The sequence below is a fragment of the Oncorhynchus tshawytscha genome, unplaced genomic scaffold (genome assembly GCF_018296145.1).
Source record: "Oncorhynchus tshawytscha isolate Ot180627B unplaced genomic scaffold, Otsh_v2.0 Un_contig_9329_pilon_pilon, whole genome shotgun sequence".
Lineage (NCBI taxonomy): Eukaryota > Metazoa > Chordata > Actinopteri > Salmoniformes > Salmonidae > Oncorhynchus > Oncorhynchus tshawytscha.
In genome coordinates, this window is record NW_024608974.1 from 45,001 (window position 1) to 57,006 (window position 12,006).

Consider the following 12,006-nt stretch of genomic DNA (forward strand, 5'->3'; position numbering starts at 1 on the left):
TCCTTCTATTGGAGAGCTGAGTTGATTCTGTTCAGTTAGAACACTTCCTTCTATTGGAGAGCTGAGTTGATTCTGTTCAGTAGAACACTTCCTTCTATTGGAGAGCTGAGTTGATTCTGTTCAGTTAGAACACTTCCTTCTATTGGAGAGCTGAGTTGATTCTGTTCAGGTAGAACACTTCCTTCTATTGAGAGAGAGCTGAGTTGATTCTGTTCAGTTAGAACACTTCCTTCTATTGGAGAGCTGAGTTGATTCTGTTCAGGTAGAACACTTCCTTCTATTTTGAGAGCTGAGTTGATTCTGTTCAGGTAGAACACTTCTATTGGAGAGCTGAGTTGATTCTGTTCAGGGAACACTTCCTTCTAGAGACATTCTGTTCAGGTAGAACACTTCCTTCTATTGGAGAGCGGAGTTGAGTTAGAACACTTAATGGTAATGTTAATGTTCAGTAACAGGTCATGTTCAGTAGCTAGGAGGGGGTGGGTGGAAGCCTGACAATCCACAGAGACAGGTCATGTTCAGTAGCTAGGAGGGGGTGGGTGGAAGCCTGACAATCCACAGAGACAGGTCATGTTCAGTAGCTAGGAGGGGGTGGGTGGAAGCCTGACACTCCACAGAGACAGGTCATGTTCAGTAGCTAGGAGGGGGTGGGTGGAAGCCTGACAATCCACAGAGACAGGTCATGTTCAGTAGCTAGGAGGGGGTGGGTGGAAGCCTGACAATCCACAGAGACAGGTCATGTTCAGTAGCTAGGAGGGGGTGGGTGGAAGCCTGACAGTCCACAGAGACAGGTCATGTTCAGTAGCTAGGAGGGGGTGGGTGGAAGCCTGACAGTCCACAGAGACAGGTCATGTCCAGTAGCTAGGAGGGGGTGGGTGGAAGCCTGACAGTCCACAGAGACAGGTCATGTTCAGTAGCTAGGAGGGGGTGGGTGGAAGCCTGACAATCCACAGAGACAGGTCATGTCCAGTAGCTAGGAGGGGGTGGGTGGAAGCCTGACAGTCCACAGAGACAGGTCATGTTCAGTAGCTAGGAGGGGGTGGGTGGAAGCCTGACAGTCCACAGAGACAGGTCATGTTCAGTAGCTAGGAGGGGGTGGGTGGAAGCCTGACAATCCACAGAGACAGGTCATGTCCAGTAGCTAGGAGGGGGTGGGTGGAAGCCTGACAGTCCACAGAGACAGGTCATGTTCAGTAGCTAGGAGGGGGTGGGTGGAAGCCTGACAGTCCACAGAGACAGGTCATGTTCAGTAGCTAGGAGGGGGTGGGTGGAAGCCTGACAATCCACAGAGACAGGTCATGTTCAGTAGCTAGGAGGGGGTGGGTGGAAGCCTGACAGTCCACAGAGACAGGTAATGTCCAGTAGCTAGGAGGGGATGGGTGGAAGCCTGACATACACACCCCCTCCCCCTGACTAGCTGGGTTGTATAGTAACAGGTGATGGATCCCCCTCCCCTGACTAGCTGGGTTGTATAGTAACAGGTGATGGATCCCCCTCCCCCTGACTAGCTGGGTTGTATAGTAACAGGTGATGGATCCCCCTCCCCCTGACTAGCTGGGTTGTATAGTAACAGGTGATGGATCCCCCCCCCTGACTAGCTGGGTTGTATAGTAACAGGTGATGGACCCCCCTCCCTCCCCCTGACTAGCTGGGTTGTATAGTAACAGGTGATGGATCCCCCTCCCCCTGACTAGCTGGGTTGTATAGTAACAGGTGATGGATCCCCCTCCCCCTGACTAGCTGGGTTGTATAGTAACAGGTGATGCCCCCCTCCCCCTGACTAGCTGGGTTATATAGTAACAGGTGATGGATCCCCCTCCCCCTGACTAGCTGGGTTGTATAGTAACAGGTGATGGATTCCCCCTCCCCCTGACTAGCTGGGTTGTATAGTAACAGGTGATGCCCCCCTCCCCCTGACTAGCTGGGTTATATAGTAACAGGTGATGGATCCCCCTCCCCCTGACTAGCTGGGTTGTATAGTAACAGGTGATGGATTCCCCCTCCCCCTGACTAGCTGGGTTGTATAGTAACAGGTGATGGACCCCCCTCCCCCTGACTAGCTGGGTTGTATAGTAACAGGTGATGGATCCCCCTCCCCCTGACTAGCTGGGTTGTATAGTAACAGGTGATGGACCCCCTCCCCCTGACTAGCTGGGTTGTATAGTAACAGGTGATGGATCCCCCTCCCCCTGACTAGCTGGGTTGTATAGTAACAGGTGATGGACCCCCTCCCCCTGACTAGCTGGGTTGTATAGTAACAGGTGATGGATTTGTTCTCTGCATCATGCTCAGTGGGGTTTCACTGGCAGAGAGGAGAAAGGAGCCAGCATCAAGCTGATATTCATTTAGACACTGTAGCTGTTGGCAGGGTGAGGGGTGACAGTCTCACAGTATGTCAGACAGACAGAGAGAGAGACAGACAGAGAGAGACAGAGAGAGAGAGAGAGAGACCGAGAGAGACAGACAGAGAGAGACAGAGAGAGACAGACAGAGAGAGAGAACGCAAGAGAGCGAGAGTGTGTGTGTAAATATGGTGTGTGTAGGTGGGGTGCTCCAGGAGTTGCCCTCTATCCAACACACAGAAGTTGGTTGAGAGTAGGGCTGACCCCATTTAGTCGACTGGTCAATGGCTGTTGGCTGTTGGTCAGCTGAGATTTCTTTAGCCAAACAGTAGTAAAAATATATATAATAATGTCATGGTGTACAAGACGCCTGTCTGATTGACGCCTGTCTGATTGGACTGATCCATTGTGGAGAGGCCGTGGGGGATGGAACAGTCCATCACTAAGACCTGTGCTACTGAAATTCTATATGGTTACATTACATAAGAACAATGGTGCAACACTAAATAAAAATATTATTTTATAACAAATGTGCTTGGATAGCAGTCGCTGTCCGCGGTTCTGAAACATCAGTGCGCTGTTGAATTGGTGCCTTTTCCTGGACCATGTTGCTATGTGGATAAAACCAGAGTTAACCAGCATATTGGTGTTGAGAACAATGTGGCGGAGACAGCAGTGGAGTGAGGAGACGAGGAAAAGAGCACTTCCTCCTCAATTGTGTTAAACAATTAAAAGGCAAGGAAACGCCAACTTAATTCGGTCTATAATCAATAGCCTAACTGTTAAATGTGCCTGGCTTTAATAAATCATCCATTTATACACTACATATGCAATGTTCCAACATCTTGTGGATAGCTGCCCCGTTTCGAGTTCATTTGTCACGTCCTCTGCATCCATTTTGCCGTCACGTGTTCAGAGTTTGTTAGAACCAATTTATTGATGTGATTATGCTACGCTACGCTACGCTACAGGTCAGGTCCTATTGATGTGATTATGCTACGCTACGCTACAGGTCAGGTCCTATTGATGTGATTATGCTACGCTACAGGTCAGGTCCTATTGATGTGATTATGCTACGCTACAGGTCAGGTCCTATTGATGTGATTATGCTACGCTACAGGTCAGGTCCTATTGATGTGATTATGCTACGCTACAGGTCAGGTCCTATTGATGTGATTATGCTACGCTACAGGTCAGGTCCTATTGATGTGATTACGCTACGCTACAGGTCAGGTCCTATTGATGTGATTATGCTACGCTACGCTACAGGTCAGGTCCTATTGATGTGATTATGCTACGCTACGCTACAGGTCAGGTCCTATTGATGTGATTATGCTACGCTACGCTACAGGTCAGGTCCTATTGATGTGATTATGCTACGCTACGCTACAGGTCAGGTCCTATTGATGTGATTATGCTACGCTACAGGTCAGGTCCTATTGATGTGATTATGCTACGCTACAGGTCAGGTCCTATTGATGTGATTATGCTACAGGTCAGGTCCGCTACGCTACAGGTCAGGTCCTATTGATGTGATTATGCTACGCTACAGGTCAGGTCCTATTGATGTGATTATGCTACGCTACAGGTCAGGTCCTATTGATGTGATTACGCTACGCTACAGGTCAGGTCCTATTGATGTGATTATGCTACGCTACGCTACAGGTCAGGTCCTATTGATGTGATTATGCTACGCTACGCTACAGGTCAGGTCCTATTGATGTGATTATGCTACGCTACAGGTCAGGTCCTATTGATGTGATTATGCTACGCTACAGGTCAGGTCCTATTGATGTGATTACGCTACGCTACAGGTCAGGTCCTATTGATGTGATTACGCTACGCTACAGGTCAGGTCCTATTGATGTGATTACGCTACGCTACAGGTCAGGTCCTATTGATGTGATTATGCTACGCTACAGGTCAGGTCCTATTGATGTGATTATGCTACGCTACAGGTCAGGTCCTATTGATGTGATTATACTACAGGTCACGCTATTGACGCTACAGGTCAGGTCCTATTGATGTGATTATGCTACGCAGGTCAGGTCCTATTGATGTGATTATGCTACGCTACAGGTCAGGTCCTATTGATGTGATTATGCTACGCTACAGGTCAGGTCCTATTGATGTGATTATGCTACGCTACAGGTCAGGTCCTATTGATGTGATTATGCTACGCTACAGGTCAGGTCCTATTGATGTGATTATGCTACGCTACGCTACAGGTTAGGTCCTATTGATGTGACTATGCTACGCTACAGGTCAGGTCCTATTGATGTGATTATGCTACGCTACGCTACAGGTCAGGTCCTATTGATGTGATTACGCTACGCTACAGGTCAGGTCCTATTGATGTGACTATGCTACGCTACAGGTCAGGTCCTATTGATGTGATTATGCTACGCTACAGGTCAGGTCCTATCGATGTGATTATGCTACGCTACAGGTCAGGTCCTATTGATGTGATTATGCTTTTCAGTCGCTGGACGCTGCACAGGTCAGGTCCTATTGATGTGATTATATCATTACGCACGCAGCAGGTCAGGTCCTCATTGATCTTAAATGATTTTACGCTAACGCTCAGACAAGGTCAGGTCCTATTGATGTGATTAAAACACGCTACGCTAAGACAGGTCAGGTCCTATTGATGTGATTACGCTACGCTACAGGTCAGGTCCTATTGATGTGATTATGCTACGCTCCACAGGTCAGGTCCTATTGATGTGATTACGCTACGCTACAGGTCAGGTCCTATTGATGTGATTATGCTACGCAGACAGGTCAGGTCCTATTGATGTGATTACGCTACGCTCCAGACAGCCAGACAGACAGGTCAGGTCCTATTGATGTGATTACGCTACGCTACAGGTCAGGTCCTATTGATGTGATTACAGCTACGCTCCAGACAGGTCAGGTCCTATTGATGTGATTACGCTCTACAGGTCAGGTCCTATTGATGAGACATTACGCTACGCTCCAGACAGGTCAGGTCCTATTGATGTGATTATGCTACGCTCCAGACAGGTCAGGTCCTATTGATGACATTACGCCACGCTCCAGACAGGTCAGGTCCTATTGAGCCAGCCAGAGATTACGCCACGCACAGGTCAGGTCCTATTGATGTGACATTACGCCTACGCTCCAGACAGCCAGACAGGTCAGGTCCTATTGATGTGATTATGCTACGCTCCACAGGTCAGGTCCTATTGATGTGATTATGCTACGCAGAGACACGCTACAGATCAGGTCCTATTGATGTGATTATGCTACGCTACGCTACAGGTCAGGTCCTATTGATGTGATTATGCTACGCAGAGACACGCCAGACGCCACAGGTCAGGTCCTATTGATGTGATTACAGCCAGACAGAGACATCCGCCAGACGCTACGCTCCAGACAGGTCAGGTCCTATTGATGTGATTATGCTACAGCTACGCTCCAGACAGGTCAGGTCCTATTGATGTGATTATGCTACGCTCCAGACAGGTCAGGTCCTATTGATGTGATTATGCTACGCTACAGGTCAGGTCCTATTGATGTGATTATGCTACGCTACAGGTCAGGTCCTATTGATGTGATTATGCAGACACGCTACAGGTCAGGTCCTATTGATGTGATTATGCTACGCAGACAGGTCAGGTCCTATTGATGTGATTATGCTACGCCAGACAGGTCAGGTCCTATTGATGTGATTATGCTACGCTACAGGTCAGGTCCTATTGATGTGATTATGCTACGCTACAGGTCAGGTCCTATTGATCTGATTATGCTACGCCAGACAGGTCAGGTCCTATCGATGTGATTATGACTACGCTACGCTACAGGTTAGGTCCTATTGATGTGACTATGGTACGCTACAGGTCAGGTCCTATTGATGTGATTATGCTACGCTACAGGTCAGGTCCTATTGATGTGACTATGCCACGCAGACAGGTCAGGTCCTATTGGTCACGCACATGTGATGCATACATGTGTCACGTAAAGAGAGCGATAGGGGTTGAGGGAATGTTTTTCCTAAAACAAAATGAGGGATTTCAGTAACAGAACTTTTCAGTCAGAAATGGCAACATGGACAGCTGCAGCAGAGAGACTAAACGAGTCACACAGTCACTCGCTGTAAAAAACATAAATATATCATTAACACAGAGCAGCAAGTCTGAGCACAATCAAATCAGATGCGCTCGGACTCCCTCTACTCATTCGCGTGTCTTAAATGATTTCATCAAACAGTTCGCTTAAAGCATCAGACAAGCTCAGTGAATATAGTTGATTTGATTGAAACACAGAGGATGCGTCTGGTTGCCTAAGATAGTTTGTTGTTGTTGTTGTTGTTGTTGTTGTTGTTGTTGTCGGGGACAACCCTAGTTGAGAGAGGAAAGAGATAAACATTTGTTTCAGTCATTTCACCAGCCGTACAGCCCTGTTCCATGTGACACAGCCAGCTGTCCAGACAGAGACATCCGTCCAGACAGCCAGACAGAGACATCCGTCCAGACAGCCAGACAGAGACATCCGTCCAGACAGCCAGACAGAGACATCCGTCCAGACAGCCAGAGACATCCGTCCAGACAGCCAGACAGAGACATCCGTCCAGACAGTCAGACAGAGACAGTCCAGACAGCCAGACAGAGACATCCGTCCAGGCAGCCAGACAGAGACATCCGTCCAGACAGCCAGACAGAGACATCCGTCCAGACAGCCAGACAGAGACATCCGTCCAGACAGCCAGAGACAGAGACATCCAGACAGCCCGTCCAGACAGCCAGACAGAGACATCCGTCCAGACCAGACAGCCAGACAGAGACATCCGTCCAGACAGCCAGACAGAGACATCCGTCCAGACAGCCAGACAGAGACATCCGTCCAGACAGCCAGACAGAGACATCCGTCCAGACAGCCAGACAGAGACATCCGTCCAGACAGCCAGACAGAGACATCCGTCCAGACAGCCAGACAGAGACATCCGTCCAGACAGCCAGACAGAGACATCCGTCCAGACAGCCAGACAGAGACATCCGTCCAGACAGCCAGACAGAGACATCCGTCCAGACAGCCAGACAGAGACATCCGTCCAGACAGCCAGACAGAGACATCCGTCCAGACAGCCCAGAGACATCCGTCCAGACAGTCCAGACAGCCAGAGACATCCAGTCCAGACAGTCCAGACAGAGACATCCGTCCAGACAGCCAGACAGAGACATCCGTCCAGACAGCCAGACAGAGACATCCGTCCAGACAGCCAGACAGAGACATCCGTCCAGACAGCCAGACAGACATCTGTCCAGACAGCCAGACAGAGACATCTGTCCAGACAGCCAGACAGAGACATCTGTCCAGACAGCCAGAGACATCCGCCCAGACAGTCCAGACAGAGACATCCGTCCAGACAGCCAGACAGAGACATCCGTCCAGACAGTCCAGACAGACAGAGACATCCGTCCAGACAGCCAGACAGAGACATCTGTCCAGACAGCCAGACAGAGACATCTGTCCAGACAGCCAGACAGAGACATCCGTCCAGACAGCCAGACAGAGACATCCGTCCAGACAGCCAGACAGAGACATCCGTCCAGACAGCCAGCCAGAGACATCCGTCCAGACAGCCAGCCAGAGACATCCGTCCAGACAGCCAGCCAGAGACATCTGTCCAGACAGCCAGCCAGAGACATCTGTCCAGACAGCCAGACAGAGACATCTGTCCAGACAGCCCAGAGACATCTGTCCAGACAGCCAGAGACATCCGTCCAGACAGACATCCACAGACAGAGACATCCGTCCAGACAGCCAGACAGAGACATCCGTCCAGACAGCCAGACAGAGACATCCGTCCAGACAGCCAGACAGAGACATCCAGCCAGACAGAGTCCAGACAGCCAGCCAGACAGAGACATCCGTCCAGACAGCCAGACAGAGACATCTGTCCAGACAGCCAGACAGAGACATCTGTCCAGACAGCCAGACAGAGACATCTGTCCAGACAGCCAGACAGAGACATCTGTCCAGACAGCCCAGAGACAGTCCAGACAGACAGAGACATCTGTCCAGACAGAGACATCTGTCCAGAGACAGTCCAGACAGAGACATCCGTCCAGACAGCCAGACAGAGACATCCGTCCAGACAGCCAGACAGAGACATCCGTCCAGACAGCCAGACAGAGACATCTGTCCAGACAGACAGAGACATCGTCCAGACAGCCAGACAGAGACATCTGTCCAGACAGCCAGACAGACATCCGCCAGACAGAGACATCCGTCAGACAGAGACAGCCAGACACAGAGACATCCGTCCAGACAGCCAGACAGAGACATCCGTCCAGACAGCCAGCCAGAGACATCCGTCCAGACAGCCAGCCAGAGACATCCGTCCAGACAGCCAGCCAGAGACATCTGTCCAGACAGCCAGCCAGAGACATCTGTCCAGACAGCCAGAGACATCTGTCCAGACAGTCCAGACAGCCAGAGACATCTGTCCAGACAGCCAGCCAGAGACAGCCAGACACAGAGACATCCGTCCAGACAGCCAGACAGAGACATCCGTCCAGACAGCCAGACAGAGACATCCGTCCAGACAGCCAGACAGAGACATCCGTCCAGACAGCCAGACAGAGACATCCGTCCAGACAGCCAGACAGAGACATCGTCCAGACAGCCAGCCAGAGACAGCCAGAGACATCTGTCCAGACAGCCAGACATCTGTCCAGACAGCCAGAGACATCTGTCCAGACAGCCAGACAGAGACATCCGTCCAGACAGAGACAGTCCAGACAGAGACATCTGTCCAGACAGCCAGACAGAGACATCCGTCCAGACAGAGACATCAGACAGAGACATCCAGGCAGCCAGACAGAGACATCCGTCCAGGCAGCCAGACAGAGACATCCGTCCAGGCAGCCAGACAGAGACATCTGTCCAGACAGACAGACAGAGACATCTGTCCAGACAGAGACATCTGTCCAGACAGACAGACAGAGACATCTGTCCAGACAGAGACATCTGTCCAGACAGACAGACAGAGACATCTGTCCAGACAGCCAGACAGAGACATCTGTCCAGACAGCCAGACAGAGACATCTGTCCAGACAGCCAGACAGAGACATCTGTCCAGACAGCCAGAGACATCTGTCCAGACAGCCAGAGACATCTGTCCAGACAGCCAGAGACATCCAGCCAGAGACATCTGTCCAGACAGCCAGAGACATCTGTCCAGACAGCCAGAGACATCTGTCCAGACAGCCAGACAGAGACATCCGTCCAGACAGAGACATCCGTCCAGACAGCCAGACAGAGACATCCGTCCAGACAGCCAGACATCCGTCCAGACAGCCAGACATCCGTCCAGGCAGCCAGACAGAGACATCCGTCCAGACAGCCAGACAGAGACATCCGTCCAGACAGCCAGACATCCGTCCAGACAGCCAGACATCCGTCCAGACAGCCAGACATCCGTCCAGGCAGCCAGACAGAGACATCCGTCCAGGCAGCCAGACAGAGACATCCGTCCAGGCAGCCAGACAGAGACATCCGTCCAGGCAGCCAGACAGAGACATCCGTCCAGGCAGCCAGACAGAGACATCCGTCCAGGCAGCCAGACAGAGACATCCGTCCAGGCAGCCAGACAGAGACATCCGTCCAGACAGCCAGACAGAGACATCCGTCCAGGCAGCCAGACAGAGACATCCGTCCAGGCAGCCAGACAGAGACATCTGTCCAGACAGACAGAGACATCTGTCCAGACAGACAGACAGAGACATCTGTCCAGACAGACAGAGACATCTGTCCAGACAGACAGACAGACAGAGACATCTGTCCAGACAGACAGAGACATCTGTCCAGACAGACAGAGACATCCGGACATGTCCTGACTCCCCACCACCCGAACACGTCCTCCCAACCCTAACACACTCACTCACCCCTACCTTGGATCCATCTACACTGATGATGCGGTAGCTGTTGCGTGTGGAGTCGTAGAAGTAGGAAACGGTGACTGCCTGTTTGCTGGCTGGGACCCAGTTCTTCTTGGTGGTCGGGTCAATCTGGAACACATGGGCCCTGGTGGTGAAGATTGGCTGCTCCCTGCACGAGACGAGGAAGAGACGGAGAGTGGAGGAGAGAGAGAGAAAGAGGAGCGAGAGAGGGAGAGAGGGAAAGAGGAGGAGGAGCGAGAGGGAAAGAGAGGGAAAGAGGAGGAGGAGCGAGAGTGGGGGGGAGGAGGAGCGAGAGAGGGGGGAGGAGGAGCGAGAGAGAGAGGGAGAGAGGGAGAGGGATGAGAAGGAGAAGATTAGGAGACCTCTAGTTTGGGTTGGAAGCTCTAGTAATAAATGGTTTGAGGTGTTAGAAACTCCCATGTATTCTATAGGTCAGTCTAAGAGCACATGCATTAGCGTGGAAATACTGAAAGTAACACAAGTCAAAAACACATAAGAACTAGATGACAGCAGGTCAGGTTCTGTGGTGTGAGTTGAGTACTGGGAGAGATCCAGGTCAGTAGTTTAGCCTGCTGCAGCGTAACATATTCCTGTAGCAGTCACCTGGGATGCCAGATCCTCAGTTTCCCTCCCAGTGGAGAGCAGGTGTTAATGTAACACTAACCCTGGAATCACCTGGCAACCCGCAGCCAATTAGCACTTCATCAGCTCAAGCCTCTCACAGGAGGGAAGGAAAACACACAGGCACTACACGAGCCCTATCACGTTATAGGGAGAAGAAACACCACCACAGACACAGTCTCAGGTGCTCACAGGGTATCAGAGTCCTCCTGGTCAGCTGTTTTAATACCTGGCTGCATTAAGACTAAGGCTGGTAATTGCCGAGGACATCACGATTCCATTTCACCACCGTACTTTAGGTGCGATTCCTTATCACCACCGTACTTTAGGTGCGATTCCAGATTCATTCCAGATTACTTTAGGTCGATTCCTTATCACCACCATACTTTAGGTGCGATTCCAGATCACCACCGTACTTTAGGTGCGATTCCAGATCACCACCGTACTTTAGGTGCGATTCCAGATCACCACCGTACTTTAGGTGCGATTCCAGATCACCACCGTACTTTAGGTGCGATTCCAGATCACCACCTTACTTTAGGTGCGATTCCAGATCACCACCGTACTTTAGGTGCGATTCCAGATCACCACCGTACTTTAGGTGCGATTCCTTATCACCACCATACTTTAAGTGCGATTCTCATAATTCTCAACCAAGATTCTATTGTGATTTGATGTTCCACACATATTGCTCACTATATGTCTGCTGCAGAGAGAAGAGAGACATGAGAAAAGAAAAAAAAAGATCAACATTTAGTTAAGTGTTGAAAACACATTGGCTCACAATTTAAAGATGGAGAACAAGCTATAGGATGAAACATACCTGTGTTTAGGTGCAGGGTCAGACTATTAGAGCTAGCTAACGCTACTTAAAAATTAAACACACACACACACACACACACACACACACAGAGCCTTCGGAAAGTATTCAGACCCCTTGACTTTTTCCACATTTTGTTACGTTACAGCTAAAATGGAAGGTGAACCTTCGCCTCAGTCTGAAGTCCTGAGTGCTCTGGAGCAGGTTTCCATCAAGGAACTCTCTGTACTTTGCTCCGTTCATCTTTCCCCTCGTTCCTGACTAGTCTCCCAGTCCCTGCTACTGAAAAACATCC

The 12,006-nt window shown here is 50.5% G+C and overlaps 1 protein-coding gene across 1 annotated transcript in view; it reads right to left on the reverse strand.

Moving 5' to 3' along the window:
- LOC112241721 (homer protein homolog 2-like) overlaps nt 1-12,006 on the reverse strand; it is a 61,208-nt gene that overhangs the window by 26,383 nt on the left and 22,819 nt on the right. The window contains exon 2 of the mRNA XM_042313938.1: nt 10,262-10,418. Within this exon, the coding sequence (XP_042169872.1) occupies nt 10,262-10,418 (157 nt within the window). The remainder of the gene's footprint in view (nt 1-10,261; nt 10,419-12,006) is intronic.